Raw genomic sequence first — 13009 nt, forward strand, 5'->3', positions numbered from 1 at the left:
TTGCCCTGCTTCTCTTGCAGAACGAACCGTCTGTCCGTAACTTTACGATCTTGGGCGACTACACGCTTCCTGGTTGGCTCGCGTCGTGACGTTGCCGGGCAGAACCGAGTGGAGCCGAACCGGTTCGAAATTTTCAGAGCGACACCCCCCGCCCCTGTTCTCCGGTCCTGCGTCTCCTCCCCCTTTTTACCCAGCTACGTTATTAGCCTGGAGTCCCCAGCAGCGGCACGGCAGCAACCCACTGACAGCTGTGTCTGACTCACAAGCGAAGAGGGTGGCAAAGATGGAGCACCGGGACGTCGATTTCAACATCCTGCTCGCCACCGATTCCTACAAGGTACCGTCCCTGGGATGATGTCGCTCTTAGACGGGATGGAGAGGGAAGACGGTGGGGGGGCGTGTGGGGTTCACGGATGGATGAATACATGGATGAATGGAAACGCATTCAGTCAAGGTGGCTCCACCATCAGTCCCAAGGCCACCGTACAGAGGTGGTCGACACCAGGCCGAGTAGCGCTGAGGATGCGGGTGGGGGGTGGGAGCAACTGAAACAAAGCATCGCCTTGTCGGCTTTCAATTCCTCCCCCTGCCGCACCGGTCGGTGCTCGGCTAGCTTTGCTCTCATAATCGAAATGAGCTAACGTGCTAAGTTACGTGTAAAGCAATGGGGAAACTAGCTATTATCAAGCTAACATTAGTTAGCATCGAGCTAGCAAGTGCTCCGTGAGTAGTCCGCTGTGCTCCTCCGTGGGAAATATTTAAATCGGGAGGGCGTGTTATTACAATGTTATTAGACCAAATAGACAAGTGGACATTTAAACTTGAGGGGGAAAAACAATGTTGAAATGGAAATGACCTTCGCCCCGTAGCTACTTTGTCTGCGTACCAAATAGCGTTTGAATAGTTTTTTTATCTTTGTAAAACATACATTGTATTAAACAAAATCGCGGACTATTCATAAAAAAAATAATAATAATTCGACTCAATGCTGAGCGCTTGGACAGTTAGTTGTTAGGCTAGTTGCCATGTGGTCACGTGATTTTATAGCTCTCGTCATCATTATGTCATTACGTGTATTATTATCCAATGCAAATAAAATTCTAAATCAAAGCAGCATCAGAGAAGTTCCAATCCTGATGTTGCAAAAGGTTCATTTCAAACCCAAACTTAAGTTTTCCGTTTCACTTCGAGCTAAACATTCTCCATAAAGTTTATTTGTGGGTGAGAAGAGGTTGTAAATTACACAATATCCTGAGCATCTGACAGTTCCTGACTCATTTTAGTCAATTATGAATCAACATTTATGGTTGAAAAAAATCTGGTGCCTCACCACACACACCTATTGTTTGGAAACATGCGCCATTAAAAGTGTAGACACAGGGAGGGGGTGTTGTTTGCTGCAACTCATTTTGCAAGCACGTACAGTCCGAACGAGCCCTGAAGTAACCTTAATCTTATTATTTTTATTTAGTTTGGCTCGATCACATTACCTTCCGAGAGCTGCATTTTAAGTCGGTGCGCTTTGGTTTTTAGAATAGCCCAGAATAAAGCTGGATCGTAGTAATAGAGAATGTGTGTGTGTCCTAGTGCACGTCTTGAGTCTATTTTGAGTTCTTGGAAGGGCACCGGCATGGGTCAAATAAACTGAGTTGGTCGTTGACATTTGTCTTTACCTCTTGCCCGACACACACACACACACACACACACACACACACACACACACACACACACACACACACACACACACCCTTCCTGGCCGCTTATCTCAATCGTAGGCCACGCAAAACCAACAGAAAACAAGTTTGGCTTAATCACAATGAATAGATAAAATCCTGTAACGGTAAATGGAGGACCAATGCGGGATTGTTTTTTTGTTTTTTTTTTTCCTCTTTGGGAATATGCCCAGACATGTCTCTGCTGGACAAAGTCTGACCCGGTTACATTGTAGTCATATTTCTTAACACTTGAATAGTTTTGCCATCGACTCTCACTTGATAAAACACACTTCACTAGATTAGTCAGACATTGAACTGTGCGTCAAGGTTGAAGGTCAGATAAAGTTTTGTTCCAATGTTTATTGACTATCCATTGTGGCCTTGTGATAAGTTTGATTTCTGTACGTGCAGGTAACGCATTACAAACAATACCCCCCCAACACCAGCAAAGTTTATTCCTATTTTGAGTGCCGCGAGAAGAGGACGGATGCCACCAAAAGCAGAAAGGTCAAATATGACAAAACGGTCTTCTATGGTCTTCAGTACATCCTTCACAAATACCTCCAAGGTAAGTCCGGTTGTATTTTTTGAGTTTCTTCAACTTCTTGGGAAATAATCACAATTTAGCCCATACACGTGAAAAAGGATTTAAGTGTTTCACCATTTAAGAAAAAAAAAAAAAAATTCCACGGCCTCCTAAGAGGATTTCATGGTGTGGCGCGGCAGAGGTGGGACACAAAAGCGCAGCTGTCCTTTCAGCCAATGAGAGTGGACGACCGCCGCCGCCTCCTCCCCCTCCTCAATGATTAACCTTTCCATTTGCATCGTTGATCCCACAAATATTTCGACCCTAAGTACGCCTAAGGATTCTGAAATCCACTTGTAGCGTTAGCCTATTAGCATAGTTGCAGAAATCAATTTTTGGGATAATCACCGGGATGACTGAAAATCCACACAGACATGAAAAAACAATTAGTTAGCATGTTGATGTATATTTTTTTTGATATTGTGATAATTTTCGAGTCTACCAGCCACAACATTCCCAGAATTTTGTTTTTTATAATAGTGGCTTCTCCCAAATGTAGAATAGCAGTCAATGTATCTTTTTGCTCTTTAGCGGAAGCGAGAAATTAGAAAATATCAAGAAGTGAGTGTGAGGACAAAGAAGCCCTGTAGGATCCTTCTAATTGGATTACAAGCATGGACAGTAAAATGGCATTCCTCTTCCTTGGGTTTCTTTTTTTTTTTTTCTTACTTCATACTCCCTCTTGTGTCCAGGAAAAGTAGTCACTCCCGAGAAGATCCAGGAAGCCAAGGAGGTTTACCGGGAACACTTCCAGGATGACGTTTTTAACGAGAAAGGCTGGACGTACATCCTGGAGGTGAGCCAGTTTCGAGTTTCAGCATCTCAAAGAGAGCTTTGACGCCTTTGTTTGTCCGTTTCTAGAAATACAACGGCCACCTGCCCATTGAAATTAAGGCGGTCCCGGAAGGGAGCGTCATCCCCCGGGGCAACGTCTTGTTCACGGTGGAGAGCACCGATCCAGAATGCTACTGGCTCACCAACTGGGTGGAGGTAAGTCCATGAAGGAAGAGATTTAAAAATCATTTTTATTCTGTAACAAAATATGTATTTTAAGAACAAATGGGGGGGGGGGGAGTAGAGCTGTTCGTCGGACCCACTCGCAGGCCCACTCCAATCCCCATCGATGCTATAATTAGACGCAACATTCTTCTTTGTTACCTACTTAGCAGTCATTTAACAGCACACCTCGTTTAGCGATACCGCCGTAACCGCTATTTATATTCCGCTATCCCGCCAACAGACAAACAATGGCCGACTATTCAAAAATACACGTGGGCACGCTTTTGTTTTTTTTTTTTGCTGTCGGCCTGGAATGCGTTTGGCAAGATCAAGGAATGCGTTAGCCATTATTTGGAATGTCGCTTTAAGGTTCACGTGACTCCCTCCTTCTTTTTGTTAGACCATCCTAGTGCAGATCTGGTACCCCATCACCGTAGCGACCAACTCCAGGGAGCAGAAGAAGATTCTGGCCAGGTATCTCCTGGACACATGCGGGAACTTGGAAGGACTCGAGTACAAACTACACGACTTTGGCTACCGGGGCGTTTCCTCGCAAGAGGTACTGAGGACATTTTTGTAGATGGTGGAGTCACATGGGGTCATTTTTTATAATACATAATCTTCTGCTCTTTTCTTCAGACTGCCGGCATTGGAGCTTCTGCTCACTTGGTCAACTTTAAGGGCACGGACACAGTCGCCGGCATCGGTGTGATTAAGAAGTACTATGGCACCAAGGACCCAGTCCCGGGGTTCTCTGTACCTGCTGCAGAACACAGGTACACACACACACTGTGGTCCAAAAAAAAAAAATATTTCAGTCTGCAGTGCTCCCTTGCGTGATTTTAGTTTACACCCATCACAGCTATGCTAATTTCCATTAGCCCGTCTATGATGTTTTGCATTATATGCTAGCATGAAGCTATTGGACTGTTCGACTCTGTAGGGATTAAAAAAACAAAAATGATGAAGGAGATCAAATATTGTCACGACTACCAATTTTCACGATAGCAAAGCCGCTTGCTGTTTGGCAGAATTTCTCAGCCTTAGTACAGAATCCACCTGAAGACATCTGTTGTGTGTTTGGCTCCCCGTGCTGTGATTGGCTGGAAAGATTGTGATTAGTCGTGGCACTGTGTACACATGCTTTTGTTTCACGGCACTGGGCCATTTATGGCGTGCGCACACAGGGGCTTCCTTCTCACTAGTTATTCCCGCTTCGATTCATCCTGCAATGTAGGACGGTTGCATTGTTGCCATAGCAACCGCTATAGAATGACACATTCATCTGTTTACCTTAGCAAAGGGACCCATTGCACCGTAAAGAATCATCATGGTTGATATGTTTTGGGGAATGCAGTGTTTGAATAGTGGCTGGGCTTGTTTTCAAATAGTTTTTATTATAAACTCAAGTAAAAATGTTTTTGTCTCTCAGCACCATCACAGCGTGGGGCAAGGACCATGAGAAGGACGCTTTTGAGCACATCATCAAGCAGTTCCCCAACGTGCCCGTCTCTATCGTCAGCGACAGCTACGACATCTACAACGCCTGCGAGAAGATTTGGGGCGAAGACCTGCGCGGGCTCATCGAGTCGCGCAGCGCCGACGCGCCGCTCGTCGTGCGGCCCGACTCGGGGAACCCCCTCGATACGGTGTTGAAGGTGCGGTGATTTTATTTCTAGTTTCTTTGAAAATAATATTTCTGACTTACTAAAAAAAACTTCACGGATGATCACGTGTCAGGTTTTGGAAATCCTGGGTAAGAAGTTCCCCCCAAATGAGAATTCCAAAGGATTCAAGGTTCTGCCTCCGTACATCCGAGTCATTCAAGGAGATGGCGTGGACATTAATACACTACAGGAGGTACAAACAAGTTCACTGTGGATGTGTGAATCCTCCTTGATGCATTTTTTTTTTCTTCCTCGCAGATAGTGGAGGGGATGAAGCAGCACCGTTGGTCCATTGAGAACGTTTCCTTCGGCTCCGGCGGCGCGCTGCTGCAGAAATTGACCAGAGATCTGCTCAACTGCTCCTTCAAATGTAGCTACGTGGTCACAAATGGACTCGGGGTATGATTGGAAATACTTTTCTTCCATTTTGGGTATGAGGTCAAGCTGGAGTAAGCGTTTTGCCCGCCTCTTGCCAGGTGAACGTGTTCAAGGACCCCGTGGCAGACCCCAACAAGAGGTCAAAGAAAGGTCGCCTGTCTCTGCACCGGACTCAAAGTGGGGAGTTTGTCACTCTCGAGGAGGGTAAAGGTGACCTGGAGGAGTACGGAGTGGTGAGTTGATTAGAAAATGAGTCACTATCAATAATTGTTGCTCCTCATCACGTTTTTCTTCTTCTTTCCTTCCAGGACCTGTTGCACACTGTCTTCCAGAACGGCAAGATTGTGCAGACGTACACGTTTGACCAAGTCAGAGACAATGCCAAGCTCAAGGAGAGTGAGCTTGACTAGCTCCCCCCCCCGTCCATCAGTCAGCCAGTCATTAACCCCCCCTCCAAGCCCCTCCCCTTTTTCCTCGGCCTCTGACATCACCCCCCCCCCACTGAAAATAAAACGAGGCCTTGCGCACTGATTATACACCCTGCCCTGAATTCCTCGATAAACTGTGACTTCCGTAAAAAAAAAAAAAAATCACTGGAATTCCACCGAGCTCGCTCATTCTGATGACAAACGTTATTTAAAAGAAAAAATGTAGAAGTGCAGCAAGCCGGTGGAAGGATGAGCGATCTCCAAGCTGCTGCCCCGCCCACCTAGCAAACCCATGTGATGCTTTGTTTCCATGACAACCACTCACCCGCCCTCTCTGATCTTACCTTGGCTTTGTCTTTGCTGCGAAGGGTTTTTAAATATCGTGAGATTCAGTTCACTTCCAGCCAAAATGTAAACAACAACAACAACAAAAAAGCCAAAAATTGCTATCGTCTCCCTCAACAAGCATTCCCATCATCACGCGGCCATCTTATCTCCCCTCTTCGTTTGTGAAGTTGTTAAAAAAAAAAAAGAGGCATTTCCCTGAAACACAGCAGCTCCAGCGTTCCTGTTGTTTGGCTCTGAGGTCTTCGAAGCGGGGGACAACGTTCTCCAAACGACCAAGTCGATACATCGCACAAAACGTCTTCACCGGAATGAAGAGGATCGGAGTACATGAATGACTTCCTGTCTATCTGTGTGTGTGTGTTAAGTGTCGCTTCCCATGCGTTGTCCATCTTCCTTTATGCAAATTCTAATTTTGGGATTTTTTTTTCCCTCCTTTTTTCTTTCCTCACTAGCAAGGTATTTATTGTGAAGGGGAAGCTCCAGTTGAAAATTTCCCCCACAACAGTGTCAGTTTCACTGCCTTAACGTGGTGCGTCTCCTCGGATCAGCCAAGTTGAGGGAACGACGAGATGGTGACCTCACAGGTATCAAACTGAGTAGCTAGAACTGCCACGATTCATATCGAAAGCTGTTTTTCGATCCATTTTCCATTGCTGCTTTCCACTCCTGTATGGCATTTCTGTATATTTGGGATATTAACAGGATAACAGTGTTACTAGTGTGGCAAAACCCATATTATTTTCAAAACAATGGCCTAGCATTAGCATTAGCGTGGCTGTAGACCTGTGATGTCACTCACTCGGATCCCCTCACGCCATCACGCTGCAAAAAACTTGATTTCTCTCTCTCCATTTTGTTTGATTTTACAACTGCTGTTTAACAAAATCAAGTTTGTTTCTTTGTATAACTTCGCAGCGCGTTTTGAATACTTAATGTTGATTTTTTTTTTTCAACTCTGTTCTTACCGCAGACGATTATTATTTTGTATCTTTCGGTAAATATTCTTATTTACGGACAGCACGGCCATTGACTGCCTTTCTCAACTGTACATACGGCATCTAGTTTGACTGAGGGTTAGACCGTGTGGGGGAGTAGAGGCGAGTCCGAGAGACCACCACACGAGATATTTTTGTTCAGAACACTTTTTTTGTACCAACACAAATATTCATACTGTCCAAGCGTTTGTGTGTGTGTGTTGTATTACGGATGATCAAGTTGTTGTGAATTATCTCTTTCCTAATGTTGTTGACTTCCATTGTGTGTGTGTGTGGGTGCGTGTGTGTGTGTTCACGTCGGTTGTCCCGGAACCTCACCGACACTTTAAGACAAACCCACATCGCTATCTTTGTTGACGACACAACAATTAAACAATCCACCTGTCAGTTTGACCATCTTTGATTCTTTTTTTCCTGGGATTTAAATTATTGAATTAGTCACTGTCCACCATAAGGATAAATTAAATTTCATTTTAGAGGACAGGTTGTTACGTTAAACTTTTTTATCTAGGTTCAATTAAATATTATAGTCCAATTGTTCTTTTTCGTACTAGTGCGTTTGCTGTATTGACGTGGATACTACACTTCCCATAATGCATTGCGGTCCTAATTATATTTTCTCGCTTCTACAGTTTCACAACATGTTTAACCTCGAAAGAAAATAACCAAACCTAATTTTGAAGCAAATCAGAGCGATACATTTTGAAAATAATTTAGTTGTTGGTATAGTTTTAAATTTAAAGGGTGCGGCCGTTGAAACGTCATAGCAACTTAATTTGATGCTCGTGCATGTTGACGTTGAATGTGTTTTGTGCATCATAACACTTTCAGGTTTTAAAGATTACGTGTTTCCATTTTTTTATGACTAATTTTGAAGAATACTCGCCTTTTGTTCTAGCTGTCATATGACCCGCTGTGTCGAGGACGCGCACGCGTAAACTTGAGCCGTAACAAAAATGCAGACGGTACGAAATTAAAACTTTTTTTGTTGTTATTTGTCATGTAAAACGTTTCCTGTAGTTACGGTAACGAATCAACAAAAACTATCGACTACCTTTTTCTTCTCTCGTCACTTTTTTTTTTCTTTTTTTTTTGCAGCGTTAGCCAGCAGAACACGTCACGCTGTCAAATCACTCCCACTTTTTCTTTTTTTTTTTTTTTTTGCCTCCGTGTTGCGGGACCAACGTCACCGATTCTTACACAGTTCGAGGTTCGGCATCGTCAAAAAGTTTTGGATCCAAGTCATGATGACCGGATTTCGGCTCAACTTCTCGCCTCTGAAGGAACCGCTTGGCTTCGTCAAAATAGTGGAATGGGTGAGTCTAAAAAAAAAAAAAAAAAAAAAAACTTTGTGTGCGTGTGTGGTCAAGTAACTGGGTCAGAACCAGAGGACAGGGAGGTGCGGTTTTTTCTTTCCTTCCTCATGTAAACTCATTAAGTAACATTTTTGTTAGTGCAATTTGATTCTAATCATCTTTCCTTTAAAAAAAAAGTCCATATTCAGTATATAAAAATACACTCTGTAATCAAGCTTTGTTAAATAATCTGTGCATTATGATAAAATACAACATGGCCATAAGAGGGCGATGTAGTACAGTGCCAAAGTAGTGACTCAGCAAACTAATTTAACTGGTGTGTTTTTTTCTGAGGATAAAGAATATATGCATTTCAGTGTTGTTTGTATTGGCTGTACATGTTGATTTATCGGTTTGCATTGTGTGTTAGCATTAAGCTAGCAGAAGGCAAAAGCGAAACGGTGTCCAATTTCACCGGCTTCCAAATGACATGGTTACAGATTAAAGCTAGGCTCGATAATAATTCACCTCGTGGAATAACAGTCTGGCGGGAATAGTATTTACATGTACCGCGTATTTCGACATATAGTGAAGAAAGTGAGTCGCCTTATTTTCCCCGAATGGGTCACACGGTAGTTGTGAAATGATGTCATATGATGACCTACGGGAAAAACACCCAGGAAGTCGATGATGTCATTTCTCAGCGAGAATAAATAGACTTAAACGCTTGTGCTTCCGTTCCGTTCAAATGTAAACAGGAAGTCTGGAATGCATGGAAGCGAGGAGGATGTTGACCCAGATGTTGGGGGGGGGGGGGAAATGACCTGCGAGCTTCCTTGCCGCCATGTTGTCGTCTCATATGTGCTCCATATGGCTTTCACGTTTTAATAATGTACGGGGGGGGGGGTAATTTAGCGGTTTAGCAGGAAGCGCTGGGGGCCGGTGACATACGGAGAAACATCTGTTTCGAGGCCTCGAGGCGTGTGTCGTTAAAGTGCACATGTGGTTCTTGAGGGCTCAAGCTAAAATGCTAACGCTTGCGCCTGGAGTCAGCACTTTTTAAAACGAACACACCCTTAACCCTTACTTACCGCTCGGAATCAATTTGACCCATTTTTGTATATGTACAGGAAGTAATAAAAGTCAGTTTTTTTCCCCCACACACATCCCTTACATAAATGTTTTTTCATGTCGTCTTAAGAATGCCATGTGCGCGTGAGCGTTAGCATCACATGGTCTCCTCCACGCTAAATCAAATCCTGCCCCCATTCTTTCTTGGAATTCCACTGTGGAATAATTTTCTTGTTGACGCTTTAGTCCCCGACATGCGTTCTAGGGCATCAAAGATAACACGAGATTGTGACATCATCTGTTTTCGTGAACATTATTTCAAATTAGCTTTTGACGCATCTTGTTCCAAACAGCTCACGGCCATATTTGCTTTCGGAAGCTGCGGCGGCTTCGCGGCCAAGAACATTGTGTCCATCTTCTGCGGCGATGGCAGGAATGAAACTCTCAATGTCAACTTCCACTACCCCTTCAGGTGAGAATCCTTTAGGTGCCAGTTTCAGGAGAATATATTGGCATTTAATCGGCGAAACTGTGTTTTGTGTCAGGATAAGCCAGGTGCCGCTCATCGAGGGCAACTCCACGATATGTAACCACTCCGTCAGCACCACCTACCTGATGGGAGACTCGTCCTCGGCCGCTGAGTTCTTCGTGGGCGTCGCCGTCTTCTGCTTCCTCTACAGCATGGCCGCCCTTTTGGTTTATTTGGGCTACATGCACGTTTATAAAAACTCTGATTTCGGACCCATTTTGGTGAGAATTTTGTTATGTTAAAAGTAGCAAACTGGTCACATTGAGAGTGATTAAGGAACGTGTCGACCACTTTTAGGACTTTGTGATCACGGCGATCATCGTTTTCCTGTGGTTGGTGTGCTCGTCGGCGTGGGCTAAGGGTCTTCAGAACGTCAAGGACGCTACGAACACGGAAGGCATCGACGCCACCGTGGCGGTCTGCAAGGGGAACAACATCACCTGCGAGGTCACCGAGTACGCCAACCTGCGGACGCTCAACATCTCTGTGGTGAGTGTGGTCATAATATAATTTTTTGTAACAGCGCCATCTATTGTTTTTTATGCTTCAGTGTTACTGGCCGCTTTTTTCAAGCACATGCATCCTGACTCAGACAATCATGAGACTTTCATCACCCCGCCCTTCCCTCCTCACGACTTATGCAACACATTCAAGCCAGGAAATCCTCACATATTATTGAACTATCTTTAGTAATTCTTTTTTTTTTTTTTTTTTTTAAATCCTCCCTGCTTTCAGGTGTTTGGCTACCTCAACATGTTCGTGTGGGCTGGCAACGCCTGGTTTGTGTACAAGGAGACTCGCTGGCACTCGCAAAAAATTTCAACCCAACCGGGACCGGGGAGGCAGCAGGTTCCGGCAGCAATCTAATACACACGCCGGAAACCAACACTTCAATTGACAAATTATTTTCTGGTGCAGCAGCATTTTTAGAATATCAAATTCCTACTTTCTTACAGCTTTTTATGTTCATTTAGTAGCTTGACCAAAGAAGTTCTGGGTCCTCATTAGGGTACTTGGCAGGTACTCGTTATGACGCTTAAAAACTCAATTCCTTATTTTTTACGTGCATGCTGAATTTTTTTTATGCATTAGGATTTTTTTTAATACATCGTCGCCTCGGTTGTCAAGGAAATATCTCTGATGTTATTTCCATCCCATTAGTTATGGATGAGGTGACAGCGGCAGACTGTCGAAAAAGAAATGTTGGGTAATTAGCATCCCCGTTTTCACCTCATTAAACATTTCCATGTCACAGTTTTTTTTTCTCTTTTTGTACTGTTGCATGCCTGATTTGTTTGCATTGATGGCTGTTCAATGTATTTTGATATCTGTTGCAATTTGCTTAGAATGTAAGTAAATATGGATGTGGAATAAAAATGGGGAGGGTATACCGGTGATGCCCCCGCCACATGCTGTGTCCCAAATAGCTAAGATTGTGTTTCAATTATTTTACCATTTCAATTATATTTATTTAAAAGATTAAAAATGTCGTTATGTATCTATGTTTTAATAATATATTTTGTGTTAATATCTAGCGTACTATATATAGTGAGAACAATGAGCTCACTTCTCTAATGAAGTGCAGTTACTTAATTTGGCCACAAGAGGTCAGCGCAGTAGAGTACAGCACATGGAACCCTTTTAATAGAACTGGCTCCTGGTTAATGTAAGAGGTAGGTGACCTGAATTTTACTATTTGTTTTATGAAATTGTATGATTTTTTTAAAATCCAATCAGATTCCAGCCCCTGCATTTTGCTGTATTAATCTAATCTGCCCAGGACATCCAGAATCAATTCTGGCAGATGTAACTAAAACGATATAAGCAATTTGATGGGTTTGTTAATCTGCTTTCTAACCCATCCTTACAAGGAAAGAGCGTTCGCCCTTGATGACGTCAGCATTTTATGTGCTCCGATTGTTTTGCCTGAGAAAAAATGTTTCAGGCAAATTCAATCAGCAAAAATCGCCTCAGCATCTCTGGTGAGTATGATTCATTTTTTCAATTATTTTTTTTCTTGATCCAGGAAAACAACCTTGTTGAGATGTGAGGAAGGTGACTAAGTGAGAATATCCAGGTCATATTAAATCATTTATTATTCATAAACAACAAAACAAAAACCCAACACAAGCCATTCATTCCATCATTTCTTCTCCACGCTGAACTTCTGACCTCACAGAGTTGTGACCCTCGCTTGTCACTCCATCCTTCCCGACAAGAACCGACTTCTTCCGAACGGTGCCGGAGATGACGTCACCAGCTCGTTCCCCTCGCCTGCTGCGTGCGAAGGAGCGAGAGAGGAAGGACGGCTCGCGGCAAAGCAACAAGGAGGAAGAGCAATGGCGACACTGGCTCGCCTCATACCGAGTCCGGATAGCTTCCTCAGCGAGCCTTGGTCTTCATTCGTCGGTGCGGCTCAACTGCGTCTCATTGACGGTAAGTTCCGAAGGTGCGCGGTCGTTGACGCTTGTCTTTTTCTTTTTTTTTTTTTACGGGCAAAGTGTCAGGAAGTGCCCCCCCCCCCCTCACCTCCACCCGCCAAGTGTTCTGTGATTGACTCGCCTCCTCCACTGTCTGTCAAAAGCAGCCAAGTAACTGTCAAAAAAAAAAAAAAAAAAAAAAGACGAGCACCAAATGGCCAATGGAGAGCCCGACGTGTGGGCCACGCACTACCGAGGCAGCGAGGCGAACATTGACGCTGCGTGTTTTCGGCCCACTTGACTCCTTCAGTGTACCGAAACTATGTTGGAACTATCCACTACTCGGAACTTTGGTAGCTGCTTTTTTTGACAGCGACAACAAGGGGGGCGGGGGAGCGAGCTAACAAGCTAATGCTAACTACTGTGTATACGTGCCCCCCACCCTCCCACCTCCCCAGGCCACAAAGTTTTGTATGCGTCTTTATTTTGGAGTTGATGGTAACATTTTGTTTCCACGCAGACTCGCTTTTGGAGAAGTGCCACGAAGAGCTTTGTGCTGTCAATGAAGAAGGTGAGCG

At 44.1% G+C, this 13009-nt stretch overlaps 2 protein-coding genes across 2 annotated transcripts; both read left to right on the forward strand.

The window, feature by feature from the left end:
• The first annotated feature begins 86 nt into the window (after positions 1–86).
• On the forward strand, positions 87–7503 carry nampt1 (nicotinamide phosphoribosyltransferase 1). Its single transcript, XM_049761278.2, has 11 exons — positions 87–337; positions 2127–2283; positions 2994–3097; positions 3163–3291; positions 3701–3859; positions 3940–4076; positions 4733–4958; positions 5041–5160; positions 5226–5366; positions 5444–5578; positions 5654–7503. The coding sequence occupies exons 1-11, from the start codon at positions 284–286 to the stop codon at positions 5753–5755; spliced, it is 1464 nt and encodes a 487-aa protein (XP_049617235.1). The 5' UTR covers positions 87–283; the 3' UTR covers positions 5756–7503.
• A 753-nt stretch (positions 7504–8256) lies between these two features.
• On the forward strand, positions 8257–11437 carry sypl1 (synaptophysin-like 1). The gene is made up of 5 exons (XM_049761300.2): positions 8257–8432; positions 9836–9954; positions 10028–10232; positions 10309–10500; positions 10747–11437. Exons 1-5 carry the CDS (start codon positions 8361–8363, stop codon positions 10876–10878), a joined length of 720 nt encoding a protein of 239 aa, XP_049617257.1. The 5' UTR covers positions 8257–8360; the 3' UTR covers positions 10879–11437.
• The last annotated feature ends 1572 nt before the right edge of the window (positions 11438–13009 follow it).

Source organism: Syngnathus scovelli, chromosome 22 (genome assembly GCF_024217435.2).
Source record: "Syngnathus scovelli strain Florida chromosome 22, RoL_Ssco_1.2, whole genome shotgun sequence".
NCBI lineage: Eukaryota > Metazoa > Chordata > Actinopteri > Syngnathiformes > Syngnathidae > Syngnathus > Syngnathus scovelli.